Raw genomic sequence first — 14,657 nt, 5'->3', positions numbered from 1 at the left:
TTCTTTAACATAGGTAGGCCCCTTGCACAGTTCCATGGTCTACTTTACTATCAGGTGCGGCTTATTATTAACATTTCATGGAGGAAACCATTTTGAAATGGTCTTTGAGAGGAACAACATGGCCTAGTGAATAGAACCTGGGCCTGAGAGTCAGAAGGACCTGGATTCTAATCCTGGATCCACCACTTATCTGCTGTGTGACCTTGTATAAGTCTTTTAACTTCTCTGTGTTTACTTCATCTGTAAAATGGGGATTAAGGCTGTGACCCCCATGTGGGATATGGACTGTGTTCAATCTGATTAGCTTGCATCTACCCCAACACTAGTACAATGCCTGGTGCATAGTAAATGCTTAACGAATACCATTTTAAAAAAATTCCACAGTTAATTTAGACCTATATAAAATGGGTTACACAAGTTAAGTTTAGCTATCTTCAGAATTTGGCTTCCTTAGGTCCATCCAGAACTTAGTTTAAACATTAAACTTCCTTTCTTTAAACTTCCTTTCTCCGACTTTCTGTACTTTGAGCTGTGAGAGAGGATTTTGATTTGGTTGTTAATTGCGGCCTGCCATAGTCCTCCTGCCTTTTTTAGGTACTAAACAACTAAGACTGTACAATGGTACAGCTTGATACTGGTCCTGTTTTCCAGTATCAATCAATCTGTGATATTGAGCCTTTACTGTATGAAAGGCACAGTCCTGAGCATTTGGTAAATTACAATATAACAGAGTTGGTAGACATGTTTCCTGCTTACATTGCAGAGGGACCGGAACTGCTTATTGATCAATAGTATTTACTGAGCACTTACTGTGTACATAGCACCATAATAAGCACCAGTGGGAGAGTCAGTAGAGTAACTATATACATGATTGCTGCCCTTGAAAAATCTAACTTCTGAAATGACTTTATGCTTTTTGGGTACCTCTGCAAATACTGGCCATTTTGTGTATAGTTTCAATTAGATGAGTATGGAAACAAAAATTTTGATCTTCTAGAATGAACATAAGGTATTAAGCACCGGGGTTAGATACAAAATGATCAAGAAAGGTGGAGTTCCCATCCCACATGGGACTCATAACCTAAGAGGGAGAGAGAGCAGGGTTCTTATCCCCATTTTACAGATGAGGATTCTGAGGCCCAGTGAAGTTGTGACTAGACTGAAGTCGCCCAGCAGGCCAGTGGCATAGCTGGGATAGGGGTCTGGGTCTCCTGATTCCCGGGTGCCATTTCCACTAGACTGTGCTGTCTCTCTAACTTCTTTTTTTCTTTTAAAAACAATTGATCTCTCGTTAGCTTGGTGAGTAGCATTTTTTATTTATTTTTGTTTCTTTTTTGCTGAGCAGCAACAACAGCAAAACCTGGACAGATTTTCCCCCTGTTGACAGTGGGAGGTGTTTCCAGGTTCAAAAGGTTCACTAAGTCTCCGTGGGCTTTGACTCTTATCTTTGACAGCCTTGTTTTTGGCAGATATTGCAAAGGAGGCTCTCCCTCAGGGATTAAGTCCAGGTCTGAGATCGAGTCTTCCCATTGCAACCCAGAAGATTGCTTTTGATGACTTAAAGGGAAAAGAAGCAGCATGATTTAGAGGATAGAGCATGGGCCTGGGAGTCAGGAGGATCTGGGTCTGTCTCAGCTCTGTCACTTGACTGCTGTGTGACCTTGGTCAAGTCACTTCACTTCTGGGTCTCAATTCTCTCCTGCAGAATGGGAATTCAATAGCCTTCCTCTCTCCTACTTGAACTGTAAACCCCATGTGGGACCTGATTAAGAGAAGCAGCGTGGCTCAGTGGAAAGAGCCTGGGCTTCGGAGCCAGAGGTCATGGGTTCGACTCCCGGCTCTGCCACTTGTCAGCTGTGTGACTGTGGACAAGTCACTTCACTTCTCTGTGCCTCAGAGAATGTAAAATGGGGATTAACTGTGAGCCTCATGTGGGACAACCTGATGACCCTGTATCTACCCGAGCGCTTAGAACAGTGCTCTGCACATAGTAAGCACTTAACAAATACCAACATTATTATTATTGTACCTACCCCAGCACTTAGTACAGTGCTTGTCTTATGGAAAGCACTTAACAAAAACCCCTATTATTATTATTCAGAAATAATTTAGGAGGTATTCATTCCTTTCTGATTCTAGCATTTTGAAAAAGTAGATAAATACAGTTTATGGGTTTGGGCCTATTCCTAAGACCTTGTTAAGGCTGTCTCCCATCTTGCAACCTCAAATGCAAGCGAAAAGGAATTCAAACTCTGTGGTTATAATAAGGTTAGATTCCTGACGGATCTAGGTGCTACCTCCTCCCTACAGTAAGCGCATAGTTCAGTTCTAAGCGCTTGGTTTACAGTGCTTTGCACACAGTAAGTGCTCAATAAATACGATTGAATAAAAGAATGCTGCCAGTGCTGAAATCTGATCTGGGGCCTTAGATCACTTGGGAGCAGTCCAGAGACACAGAGCTTGCCAGGAGCAGGGAGCCTTGCACTACCTAGTGACTGGCAGAGTGGAAACAGAATGCCAGAGCTTTGGGTGATGGGCAGGGAACCCTGTTTCTGAGTAATAAACAATTCAGCCTGATTTTTCCAGAGGTCTCAGTTACCTGCTACTCATGATAAAGTCCGTCAGCATCCTCCTTCGGAAAGGGCAAAATAGCATTCGTGCTTTCCCTTGTTCCGGCAGGAAATATCTGACTTCGTATTTTATCTCTGTTGATAGCTCCCGGAAGAAAAAGGAACACGTTGTGGATATTGAGGCGAGCAAAGAGGAGTTGACCACCAAGACTGAGTAAGTTGATGTAGTCAAGGGGCTGGTGAGGGGGAGAGGGAAGAAGATGGTGTGACACTTGAAAACCTCACGTAGATGAGGGACTGTCATTACCTTTCAGTCTTTAAAAAAGCCAAAGCTTGGTCCCATAACCTGAAACATCAGACCTAAAAACAGTTGCTGCCCAGTTAGAAAATGGGACGAATGGTCAACTTAGTGGCTGCGCGTGGGGAGAATTGGGCCAAAACGGAAGGAGCTTGGTTTTATTTTGGAAAATGTGCCATTGGGCCTTTTCCCTGTGAGGGATTGAAGGCAGGGCCAGCTCTTTGAGACTCCTCAGTGCTTGACCTCTCTGTGACCTGCCCCATCCCACCAGGATTGAGTCTTCCTCCCAGTCCTAGTCTGAATGCTATCGACCCAAAGTGAGCATGCTTGTTCTAAAGAAGTCCTGCCACAAACTCACATGATGACTAAAGCCACAAGGAAAAGAAAGGAGGATCAGAGTAGATTCAGTATCCTCTGAACTTGTAACCCTGGAGATTATGATAGATAGTAATTATGGGTATATGTACTAGTACTTATTTTTGTGGCTGCTTTTTGAATAGAGTTGAAACAGGTTCTCTGGTATCTGATTCTGTGTTGTGAATTCGTTGACAGTGCCGAGAATAAAAGGAAGTCCTTTTTCAAGATCAAGTCCTCTTCTAGTTTTAGAGCATCTATATCCGCCTGGCATAAGTAAGTTGAATAGAGATTAGAGATTCACTAGGTGCCTGGAATGAGTAAATTGCTTTTGTCTAAAGGAAGGGGATTGAGATGACCTGAGCTCCTACAGATATCAGGGAGACCCCTTTGACCTAAGACCATCTTCATCTACCCAGAGATGATGGGATTCTGACTTTTTCTAAAATTACCTATCTCCATTCAGGAATATTTAGGGCTGAGAATATAATCTTCTCTGCCTAATTTCAAGGGATATAGGTCACTGGTTCTCAATAGTAAACATTTGCTATCACCTCCAAAACATTGTTAGTGACATATTTAAAAAATTGGGTTGGAACCTTTCCTCCTGCCTCAGACTGTGCCCCCTGGATTGTAAACTTCTTGAGGGCAAGAATCTCTTATCTACCAACTCTATTAATCTCTCCAAGCACTTAGCACAGTGCTCAGCATGCAGGACGTACTCAGTAAATGCCATTGATTTTTTTTTTTCATCTGGGACCTATTTGGTCTGTGTCTGTTTGGGAGGTAGGAATGGAATATAAGGCAGGGATTGATTGGGAGAAACCAAAACTCATTATTAATCAATGATCAATAATAATTAATAGTCAACATTTATTGAGCACCTACTATGTGCAGAGCTTTATACTGAGGACTTGGGAGAGTATGATAGAGTTAGTAGACACAGCCTTTCCCTCAAGGACCTTGGTCTGGTGGGGCTAGATACACCCAAAGTAGTTTTTAGATAGGAAGAAGAAAAAGAAAATGAATAGATGGTTATATGGATAAGTAAGTGCCTTGCCTAAGGTCACACAGCAGGCAAGTAGTGGAGCTGGTTTTAGATCCAGGGCTCCTGACTTCCAGTTATGTGGTCTTTTCACTAGGCCACACTGGTGGGGAGGTGAGGCAGGTCAGAAAGTTGAGGTCAGACAGTAATAAGTCAGAGTTGCTGAGGTTAGAGATGACATTATTTTAAGGTGATTAGAGGTAATGGATACCTGGGCAGGTGAGGGGTTGAGGTAGCTGAAGAAGGGGTCACCAGAGTTGAGAAGTGGAATCCTCAACTAGGAGGTTAGAATCCCCAAAGATCGGAGGTGAAGGGAGTGGGAATCGGAAGATAAGACAAGCATCAGATTGGTAAAATGTGCAGAAGTGGGAACAGGAGAGCGGACCCTAACAGTGACTTGAAGTTTAAAAAAAAAAAAAGTCTGGAATTTTAGACTAGTACTTATTTTCCTGGATACTTTTAAAGATAGTGGAGTTTAAGTAAATTCTTATGGTAAGTATCTGATTCTGTTTTAAATTCATTGGCAGCTTCCAGAATAAAGTGAGACCCAGTTTTGATGTCAAGTCCTCTGTTAATATTAGAGCTTCAATAGGCACCTGGCATGAGTAAGTTACTTTTTTTCTGAAGGAAGGGGGAATGTGACACTCTGAGCCCTTGTAGACATTGGGGTGACCCTTTAAATGACTTGGGACCATAGTGGGACTTGGAATTTTGAAAGGTTTTCCAAAGAGGCCCATCTCTGTTGAGTGATTTTAAGGAAGTAGAATGGGATCTCTTCTTGACCTAATTTCAAGGAACACAGATTACTGCTGTTCAAACAAAAATTTGGTGGGACCATGTTTAGAACCACTGCTAGACTGGTTCTTCACATCTGGGGTTCCCCTTTGGGTAGATTTAAGGGAGCAGGAAAGGGAGAGAGCTGAGAGAAAAAAGTGTATGAAAGTTGGCACAAAGTTGCCACACCCATCTGTTAACCTCACTTAGCCATTTCACTTATTCCTGATCTGCTTTCTGATCTATCATCTCCTCTTCTGCTTTCTCCTGGGTCAGTAAATCAAGGCTTTGTTGAGCGTCAACTGTGTGTGTAACACTGTTCCAAGCACTTTGAAGAGTAGAATTAGGACAAACAATCTGAGCTAGAGATGTTATTTTTTTGGCATCAATCCCAGAGGTGGTGCTGTGAGGATGTCCAGGGGTCTAAGAACATCACCCATCTCCTTCCTTGTACCCCTCTTTGAGGGAGTATGTGTCCTCCACCCAGCCCAGTTTCACAGCAGAGGACAGCTTGCTCTCTTTCCTTCCCCCTCCTTCTGTCTCTCTCCCTCCTCTCTCTCCCTCCTTCCTTCCTTCTCTCTCTCTCTCTCTCTCTCTCTCTCTCCTTCCTTCTCTCTCTCTCTCCCACCTTCAGCATCCCCACTCTCAAACATGAGCAGACCTGAGAGGCAATACAGAAGCACGGGGTGGAACTTCTGGGGACACAGCTAGGGTGATTTGCCTCCCCCAGGCAAATTTTGGTTGGGTGGAGGAAAGAGTCCTTTTAAGGCCAGGCTGCATGGCTGCTGAAACAGGCTGGGGCATTTTGGAGGGTTGTTGGAAACAAGAACTGGTTCTGAAATGCCTAGACTTGATTTTCATTAAATGCCTGGATTTGAGCCTATACATGGGGAGCTGAAGCTGTAGCATGTTGTGGCCCCTGGGAGAAGGGGCGGATACGAAGGAAGGGTCAATGGTGACGGTTCCCTCCCTGAAGCCACTCTGCCCTGCAAGTGCGAGCCCAGACCATTAAGTCCTGAGGTCAAGGCCTGACTCCATGTTGAAATTTATTGGCAGATTTCAGAAGAAAATGTCATCCCTTTTAAGGGTTGATGATGGAGTTGATCAAGAATCGGACACCTGGTGTCAGTAAGTGGGCTGGGGGAGACTGAGGGAGTAGGTGGACTCAACCTAATAATTATAATGGTATTTATGCACTTATTATGTGTAAAGCACTGTTCTAAGAGCTAGGGTAGATAGAAGCTAATCAGGTGGGACACAGTCCCTGTCTCACAAGGGGCTCATTTATAATCCCCATTTTACTGATGAGGTAACTGAGGCACAGAGCAGTTTAATGACTTGCTCAAAGTCACACAGCAGACAAGTGGCAGAGCCAAGATTAGAACTCAGGTCCTTCTGACTCCCAGGCCCGAGCCCTATCCACTATGCCTTGCTGCTTCCCTAATCCCTAACCCTTTCAAAGTGAGCCTGAACCAGGATTCTTACAACAGTGGTTGCTGAAAGATTATGGGAAGCTGCCTAGATGTGGAAGGGAAAAAATTACCTAGATTCTGAATGGAGAAATGGAAAGCTACCACTCTGCTACTTGCCTGCTGTATGACCTTGGGCAAATCACTTATCTGTGCCTCAGATTTCTCACCTGTAAACTGGGGATTAATACCATTTCTTCCTCCTCCTTAGGCTGTGAGCCCCATGTGAGACAGGGGCCTCTGCCATTTGTCTGCTGTGTGACCTTTGGCAAGACATTTAACTTCCCTGTGCCTCAGTCTGGGGCCCAGAGAAGTTAGGTGACTTGACCAAGCTCACACAGGAGGTGAGTGATGAAGCCAGAATTAGCACCCAGGACCCCTGACTCCCAGGCCCTGTGCCCTTTCCACTACGCCATGCTAGCTTGATAAGATTTTTGTGGCCTAGTATAGTCACAAGAAATTTCAGTGAGCCATTAATGCAAACCATGTTGCTTGGACAATGATTCATTTCTAAATATGCACTGATGAAGTCATTAGGAGTGATTAGGAGTCACTGAAGCATGGTGGCTATTGTAACTTCCTACTTCATTCAGGGGCAATATTAGGTAAAGATCTGACTTTTATAGGTGCCATGGTTTATCATCTTTGAAAAATAGATTTCCTGTTATACTGTGTACTCCCAAGCACTTAGTACAGTGCTCTGCACACAGTAAGCGCTCAAGAAATGACTGATTGATTGATGGTCAATATCCTATTCATTTGTAGGCTTGGATTTATATTGAGACACTGTGGCCCAACATATTTTAACTGAATCTCCGTGATCTCTGAGCTCTAATGTTGGCTATGGTTGCTTCTGTGATTGAACAATTGACTCCACATAAAAGAAAAGCAAACTGAGTAAAATCTAGGTAACATCCTTTGGGCTAGGTCTATACTGTTTAATTAAAATACTGTTAAAACAAATCTCACACCAACCAGAGTGGAGGGACCCTTCTTTGGTGGCATTTTTCATTTTTCTCAATTTATTGAACAGGTCATAAATGCTAGTAATGCCTTTTGTCTTCATAGGCTCCCTCACCAAAAAGAAGTTTTAGAGTTCAGCTAGTGAGCTATTACTGTACTGTATACCTGACTTCAATAAGCCCTGAAGAGGGAAATTTTAGTTTTATTACACTTCACAGACTTTTTGTACTGTATTAAACTCATTGTATTTCTCTGAAAATTCACCACCATTCTCCCCACCTTCAAAACCTTATTAAAATCACATTTTCTCCAAAAGACCTTCCTTGATTAATCCTTCTTTTCCCCTCCTCCCTCTCCCTTCTGCATCACCTGTGCATCACCTGTACCTTGGATCTGTACCCTTTAAGCACTTCATATTTGTCCCACAGCACTTATGTACATATCTGTAAGGTCTCTCTCCCCCTCTAGACTGTAAATTCCTTGTGGCAGAGAATGTTTTAGTATACTCTTCCAAGTGCTAGTATAATGCTCTGCACTTAGTAAGTGCTCAATGAATACCATTGATTGATTCCCCCTCCCTCCCACCCCTACCCCACTATCAGGTCTGCATTCTTGACTGGTTCTTGACAGACTTGTACTACAGCCAAGAAATAACTTCTATTGAGCTCAGTTTCAGCAAGGCTTTTTCATTACCTGTATTTTGAAGCTATTCTAGCATTCAAGCTTAATAAATTATTTCTTTAAAGAAAAATGCATTTTTGAGCTTCCTTTTGGGGGCTGAAAATTCAATAGAAATCATTGTTGAAATCTGCAATTAAGCTGATTTTTTTTCTTTTCAACAGAAATCTTAAGGGAAGAATTAGACCTTGTGTAATGTCCTTTCCATACAGGTATGTGAAAATATAAATTCATGCGGTAAGATATGATCCTTAATTTCAAGGCCCTCTTAATGGAAAAGAATTTGGTCACTAGAAAATCAGTTCTCAACCTTCATCCCTTGTAACAGCCCTGGTGTGTAATACATAATCTATTGACTGTCACCCATCAGAAACCCTGATAAAACTAGATATGCCGGATGTGAGCCAAGAACTTTGGGAGAAACTAGTCATCTTGCGCTGCAACAGGGAGGGGTTGCAACAGTAGGCTTGAACTCAGAGAGCCTTGGTTAAGTGTACGAAAGATGATCTCTTTTTTATTTAGTTTAGGTCAAGCCATCTGACTGTAAGATCACTGTGGGCTGGGAACAAGTCTATCAACTTTGTTATATTATACTCTCCCAAGTGCATAGTACAGTGCTCTGCACACAGTAAATACTCAATAAATATGATTGATTGTTATAAAAAAAACTTGGGTAATAAATAATTACCAACTCTGTAATCAACCAAGTGTTTAATACAGACTCCCCCTCTAAACTGTAAGATTGTTGTGGTCAGGGAATGTGTCTGTTATATTGTATTCTCCCAAGCGCTTAGTACAGTGCTCTGCACACAGGAAGCTCTCAGATACGATTGTCTGACTGATAGTAAGTGCACGATAAGTACCATTGATAATGAAATAGAACACTTGTTGGGAAACTTAGATGTGAAGATAAAAGATAGGTTAAAAGTTTACTTGGAGAGATAATTGCTAACAGTAAAAACCTTATTGCCCAAACCACTCACCCCTTTCAACACCACTTCAGTGTGATAGTGAGGAGGTGCCCACACCCTCAGCTGTATTTCTTGAAGCAGCTGTTGGCTGCCATCTTATCTCATCATGTGTCCTGGAAACCACCCTCAATTTCATGCTCTGTATTCAGAGGAAAATGATATTGATGGTAGGTCTTAGTAACAGTTGGAACTTGGTGCCTCTGCAAAAGTAAGCCACTCTGATATGTTCCCCCAGCCCTGAGTGGCAATTGTTACTGCATCCTGCCTTCATTACCATTTTACTTGAACCACCAATGAAATCAATGGTATTTATTGAGCACTTGCTGCATGTAGAGCACAGTAAGTAAGCTTGGAAGAGTCTGGTGCAACAGAATTACCTATCAGGAAGTTGAGGGCAGGTTCTGGGCCCCCATGGAGGTCACGTGGTCTCATGTACCCATATGGTAATCTAAATCCTCTGCCAGAAACAAAACAACAAGCCACTTCCCAGGAGTCTGCCAAATTATCTTCTACTTAGGGTAGATAACTGTATGGGCATCACCAGACTTGTACCCTGGCCCGTTCTTACCAGTTCACTTTTCAAAAGTTCTGGTTGTCTGGATTGTGTTTCAGTCCCACAGTTTCTTGTGGCTCATTTCCTTCTAAGCTATCTATCTATCTAAGGGATCATTGATCAGACCCAGGTGGAGATTTCTTGTTTCTCTATGTGGTATTTTGGACAAAAACGGCCCATCTTGCAAGAATCCTGCAGTTGTCAGGGCTTCCCTTAGCTGTGGTTTATTTTAACGATCATCTCTCCCAATAGATTGTAGGTTCCTCTAGGGCAGGGATTGTCACCTACCAATTCTATTATATCCTACTTTACTAAACACGGAGTACAGCACTCGTCACACAGTAAGCATTCAGTAACTCCTTTTGATTGATAAAAATCCATTATTGAAAATACAGAAACCACGATCATAGTCCTCTAGATCGTAAACTCCCCCATTAGATTGTAAGGTCCTTGAAATTAGGGATCATATATGTTCGCTCTAGGGAGCTTTCCCAAGCACTTAGTACGGTGCTCTGCCCACAGAAAGTGCTCGGTGAAGATCCTAGGTTGATACTTTCTCCTTTCTTACCGCTATTTTAATTTTTGTAGAATATTTGGAGTCTCGCTGATCTTTGTGGATGTTGCTTTGCTGATTGTAATCTTAGTGACAACCAGCAAAAGCATAAGGATTCCCTTCGCATACCGGGTCGTGTCTCTACTGATCGCTCTTTTTTTCCTTTTTGATGTTCTCCTTCGAATCTTTGCCGAAGGGTAAGGTTGCGTTAAGATTATGGTATTTATCTTAGTAATATTTCTGAATCATTCTATACGAGGGTCTTCTCAAAAGTCAGTTTACCGGGTAACTAATCACTCACCCGACTTTAAAAAAAAAAACCAACAAACTAACATTTGTTCAAAGTTGGTTTTGGACTTTTAATTTCTATTTACTAAATACTGAGTTTGGCCTACTATATTTGCAGTCACACAGTTTGAGAAAACTTCACTCACTGGTCACTTCTCTTTTTTTCTTTAGTTTTAGCCTGGAAAATCTCTTAATTTAAATCACTTAATTATGAAGTTGGATCGTGGGAAAGTGACCAATGCCTGGGTTTCTAAGGACTGCCAATTCCCAAATATTTTTTTCTTTGCATTTCAGATTCCGAAATTACTTTTCCATCAAACTAAACATTTTGGATGCATTCATTGTTGTTGGCACTCTGATGATTGATATTGTTTACATTTATGTTAATACTGGGGGAGTTAAGCAGATCCCCAGGTAAGTAGTAGAAGCAGCATGGCCTAGTGGATAGAGCTTGGGCCTGGGAGCCAGAAGGATCTGGGTTTTAATCCCTGCTCTACCACTTGTCTGCTGTGTGAACTTGGACAAGTCACTTGACTTCTTTGTCCCTCAGTTACCTCATCTGTAAAATGGAGATTGACTGTGAGGTCCATGTGGAATTTAGACTGTCCCCGATCTGATTAGTTTGTATCACCCCCCCCACCACCCGCCCACCTCCCATGCTTAGTACAGTGCCTGGAACATAGTAAGTGCTTAACAAATACCATAAGCAGCACAGTGTAGTGGATAGAGCACGGGCCTGGAAGTCAGAAGGTCATGGGTTCTAATTCCAACTTGGCCACGTGTCTGCTATGTGATCTTGGGCAAGTTGCTTGACTTCTCTGTGCCTCAGTTCCCTCATCTGTACAATAGGGATTAAGACTATGAGCCCCACATGGGACAGGGACTGTGTCCAACCCAATTTGCTTGTATTCACCGCAGCGCTTAGTACAGTGCCTGTTACATAGTAAATGCTTAAATGCCACAATTATTATTATTATTATTATAATGTTATTTTAAAAAGGCAGTACAATGGACCAACTTCTGAGGAATATGTTTTTATGGGGAAAGCAAATTCAAGGAAACCTCCAGCTAGTCTTTATATTGGAAGACATTGCTGACTGAAATAGTAAATCTTATGAGCAGGGCTTACTCCTGAGGTGTTTTCCTCATAGCGGTGAATTGTTGAGGTGATGATCTGATGTTCCCCAGTCTTCAGAAGAAGGGAAGCCACAAGGCTGTAGTGTGATTTCAGATCAGCAGAATTCCTCTAGTCTTATAAAGCAGATTTGAAAGGCAGATAAATGAGAGGGGCCTTCCTAATTCTTAGCCCACAGGAGGAGACTCTAGCTTCTTTAGAACAGGGATTATATTCATTCATATTTGAGTGGTTACTGTGTGCAGAGCACTGTACTGTAAAGAGCTTGGGAGAGGACAATATATCAGTAAACAGACACATTCTCTGTGCATCATATCTACCAATACTACTTTATTGGATTCCCCCCGAGCACTTAATCCAGTGCTCTAAGCACAGTTAATGCTCCACAAATACCATTGATTGATCGAGAGCTACCCTGCCACCTCTGATTCTGTTCAGGAGCCACCGGCCCAGCCCGGTACCCAGGAATGCTGGGGGGATGGAGAGGCGTAGCAAACTTTCAGAGAAGGGGCAAAGCCCTGGCCCATGTCCCCACCTCACCTTTCCCACCACTGATTTTTGAAGCAAAATTGGTCTTTTCTGGGTCTTGTTTTGTTAGGTTAGCAATCCTCCTTCGCCCTCTGAGAATTATCATTTTGATCAGAATTTTTCGCCTCGCCGTTCAGAAGAAACAACTTGAAAAGGTGACCAGGAGGATGGTAAGTGGACATGGCTTGGTGACTGTGAGTGGCGGGATTGGCTAAGGGGCGAGGGAGCACCGGGGAATAATAATAATAATAATGTTGGTATTTGTTAAGCGCTTACTATGTGCCGAGCACTGTTCTAAGCGCTGGGGTAAACACAGGGGAATCAGGTTGTCCCACCGGGGGCTCACAGTCTTAATCCCCATTTTACAGCTGAGGTAACTGAGGCACCGAGAAGTTAAGTGACTTGCCCAAAGTCACACAGCTGACAAGTGGCCGAGCAGGGATTCGAACCCATGACCTCTGACTCCAAAGCCCGTGCTCTTTCCACTGAGCCACTCTGCTTCTCTAAGCGGGGGCTGGGAAAACAGGCCAGATTCCAGAGTTCTCTGAGAGGTGAAGGCACCAAAAAATGTCTGCTCTTACTATGTGTCGCTTTGAGGGTCTCTGGTCTGGAAGATATTCCTTGGGGATCAGTGAGGATTAGGTGTCCTGAAGATTTTCTGCTTTTGTTGGTTGCTGTGGGCAGTCTGCCTAGTTCGACAATGTCCATCCAGGTGTGTAATGGCCCTATGCCTTCACTGCTCTTTCAGTGGGGAAGAATGCAGCTGTCAGAATACAGCAGAGCAGGCAGCCCTAAGATTCATTCATTCATTGTTGTATTTATTGAGCACTTGTGTGCAGAGCACTGTACTGAGCACTTGGGAAAGTACAATGCAGTAATAAAGAGAGGCAATCCCTGCCCAGAATGAGCTTACAGTCTTGGAGGAGGGGGTTTGATGAGAGAGATTAGTACAGAAGATACTTATTGTGTGCAGAGCATTATATGAAGTGTTTGGGAGAGTACAATACAACAGACTTGTAGACACGTTCCCTTCCCGCAACAAGTATACAGTCTAGAGGAGATTATTAGAGGATCAAATTCTTGTATGAAAGGAGGGAAAGTTAGCATTCTCCTTAAGAAGGATGCAAGAGGTCCTAGTATACCAACTCCGTTCTGTTGAACTCTCCCAAGCAGTTAAAAGAACGCTGAGCACAGTGAACACTCAAAAAATACGATTGATATTGGCCTTGACAGCAGACATACAGTTAAGGTATCTAATCAAGATTTTTTTCCCCTCTAGACTGTAAGTTCCTTGTGGACAGGGAACTTGTCTGCCAACTCTGTATTTTACTCTCCCATGTACTTAGTGGGTGCATCTTATGGTACTAAGTACCTTTGATAGTACAAAAGGATAATGAGATGTTCCCTGCTCAGAAGCAATCAATGGTATTTATTGAGTGCTTATTGTGTGCAGGGCACTGTACTAAGCACTTGGGAGAGTACACTGTAACAGACACATTTCCTGCCCACAACAAGCTTACAGTCTAGGTGTATATTCTAGTGGTGGTTCTGTCTTGGTTATTGGAGCAAGCCACATATTTTTGTAAACATATGAAAAGCTGGGTCTCTACTTATTTCTCAAAGATAGTTTGAGAGGGCCAAGCTCGTTGCTATCACATGTAAGTTCAGGAAAGGCACTTTGATGAATAGTGGATCTAATGCAAATGTTTTTTCATTTTAAACTTTAAGGTTTCTGAAAATAAAAGACGCTTTCAGAAGGATGGATTTGACCTGGACCTCACCTATGTTACTGGTTTGTTCAAAATGATAAAAATTAACTTCTAACTGGAAATTGGTTCTTATGGGCTTGCATTTATTAACTTTGTAAAGTGACCTTTGGCTAATAATACAGTGTTAATCTCCTTCCTTCCCAAGTTTCTATTCGGTCCAAGTCAGCTTCCTCTTTCAGAGCATGCTTAAACCAGGAGGACTTTCCTCATGGAATCAATGGAGAAAGCTACCTTCTCCCCCTACCAATCAATCAGGGGCATTTATTGAGCACTTAATATGTGCACAGCACTGTTACTAAGTGCATGGGAGAGTATAGTACAACAGAATTAGAAGATATATTCCCTGCCCATAACTTTTCTATTTATGGTGTTCATTAAACACTTAGTATGTGCCAGACACTTTACTGAATGCTGGGGTAGATATAAGGTTGAACGCAGTACATGTCCTTCATCAGGCTCAAATTCTTAATCCCGATTTCACAGATGAGGTAACTGAGACACAGCGAAGTGACTCGCTCAAGGTCACACAGCAGACAAGTGGCAGGGCCAGCATTAGAACCCAGGTCCTCCTGACTCCCAGGCCCATGCTCTAGCCACTGGACCACACTGCTTCCCTATAATGAGCTTTCAGTCTAAAGGGGGAGACCCACCAAGAATATAGCCAGGGAGGGGTCTGTTATTTCCCTTTTCCCTCCCTGCCTCCCCCGGG

At 42.8% G+C, this 14,657-nt stretch overlaps 1 protein-coding gene and 1 pseudogene across 14 annotated transcripts in view; both read left to right on the top strand.

Moving 5' to 3' along the window:
• Positions 1–14,657, top strand: part of LOC100082460 (phosphatidylinositol 3,4,5-trisphosphate 3-phosphatase TPTE2-like) — a 37,208-nt gene that overhangs the window by 4,469 nt on the left and 18,082 nt on the right. For 5 of the 14 annotated variants that reach the window (XM_039914962.1, XM_007668549.3, XM_029048258.2 and 2 more), the window contains exons 3-11: positions 2,716–2,784; positions 3,421–3,498; positions 4,795–4,872; positions 6,098–6,169; positions 8,316–8,363; positions 10,264–10,425; positions 10,811–10,930; positions 12,250–12,349; positions 13,908–13,971. In XM_039914962.1, the coding sequence (XP_039770896.1) occupies positions 2,716–2,784; positions 3,421–3,498; positions 4,795–4,872; positions 6,098–6,169; positions 8,316–8,363; positions 10,264–10,425; positions 10,811–10,930; positions 12,250–12,349; positions 13,908–13,971 (791 nt within the window). The remainder of the gene's footprint in view (positions 1–2,715; positions 2,785–3,420; positions 3,499–4,794; positions 4,873–6,097; positions 6,170–8,315; positions 8,364–10,263; positions 10,426–10,810; positions 10,931–12,249; positions 12,350–13,907; positions 13,972–14,657) is intronic. The other 9 variants (XM_007668552.3, XM_007668551.3, XM_007668556.3 and 6 more) reach the window with 9 other exon arrangements.
• Positions 13,257–13,448, top strand: LOC114805951 (annotated as a pseudogene).

Source organism: Ornithorhynchus anatinus, chromosome 20, assembly GCF_004115215.2.
Source record: "Ornithorhynchus anatinus isolate Pmale09 chromosome 20, mOrnAna1.pri.v4, whole genome shotgun sequence".
NCBI classification, from domain to species: domain Eukaryota; kingdom Metazoa; phylum Chordata; class Mammalia; order Monotremata; family Ornithorhynchidae; genus Ornithorhynchus; species Ornithorhynchus anatinus.
The sequence above is the reverse complement of the archived record's forward strand: the minus strand, read 5'-3'. Positions and strand labels throughout refer to the sequence as shown.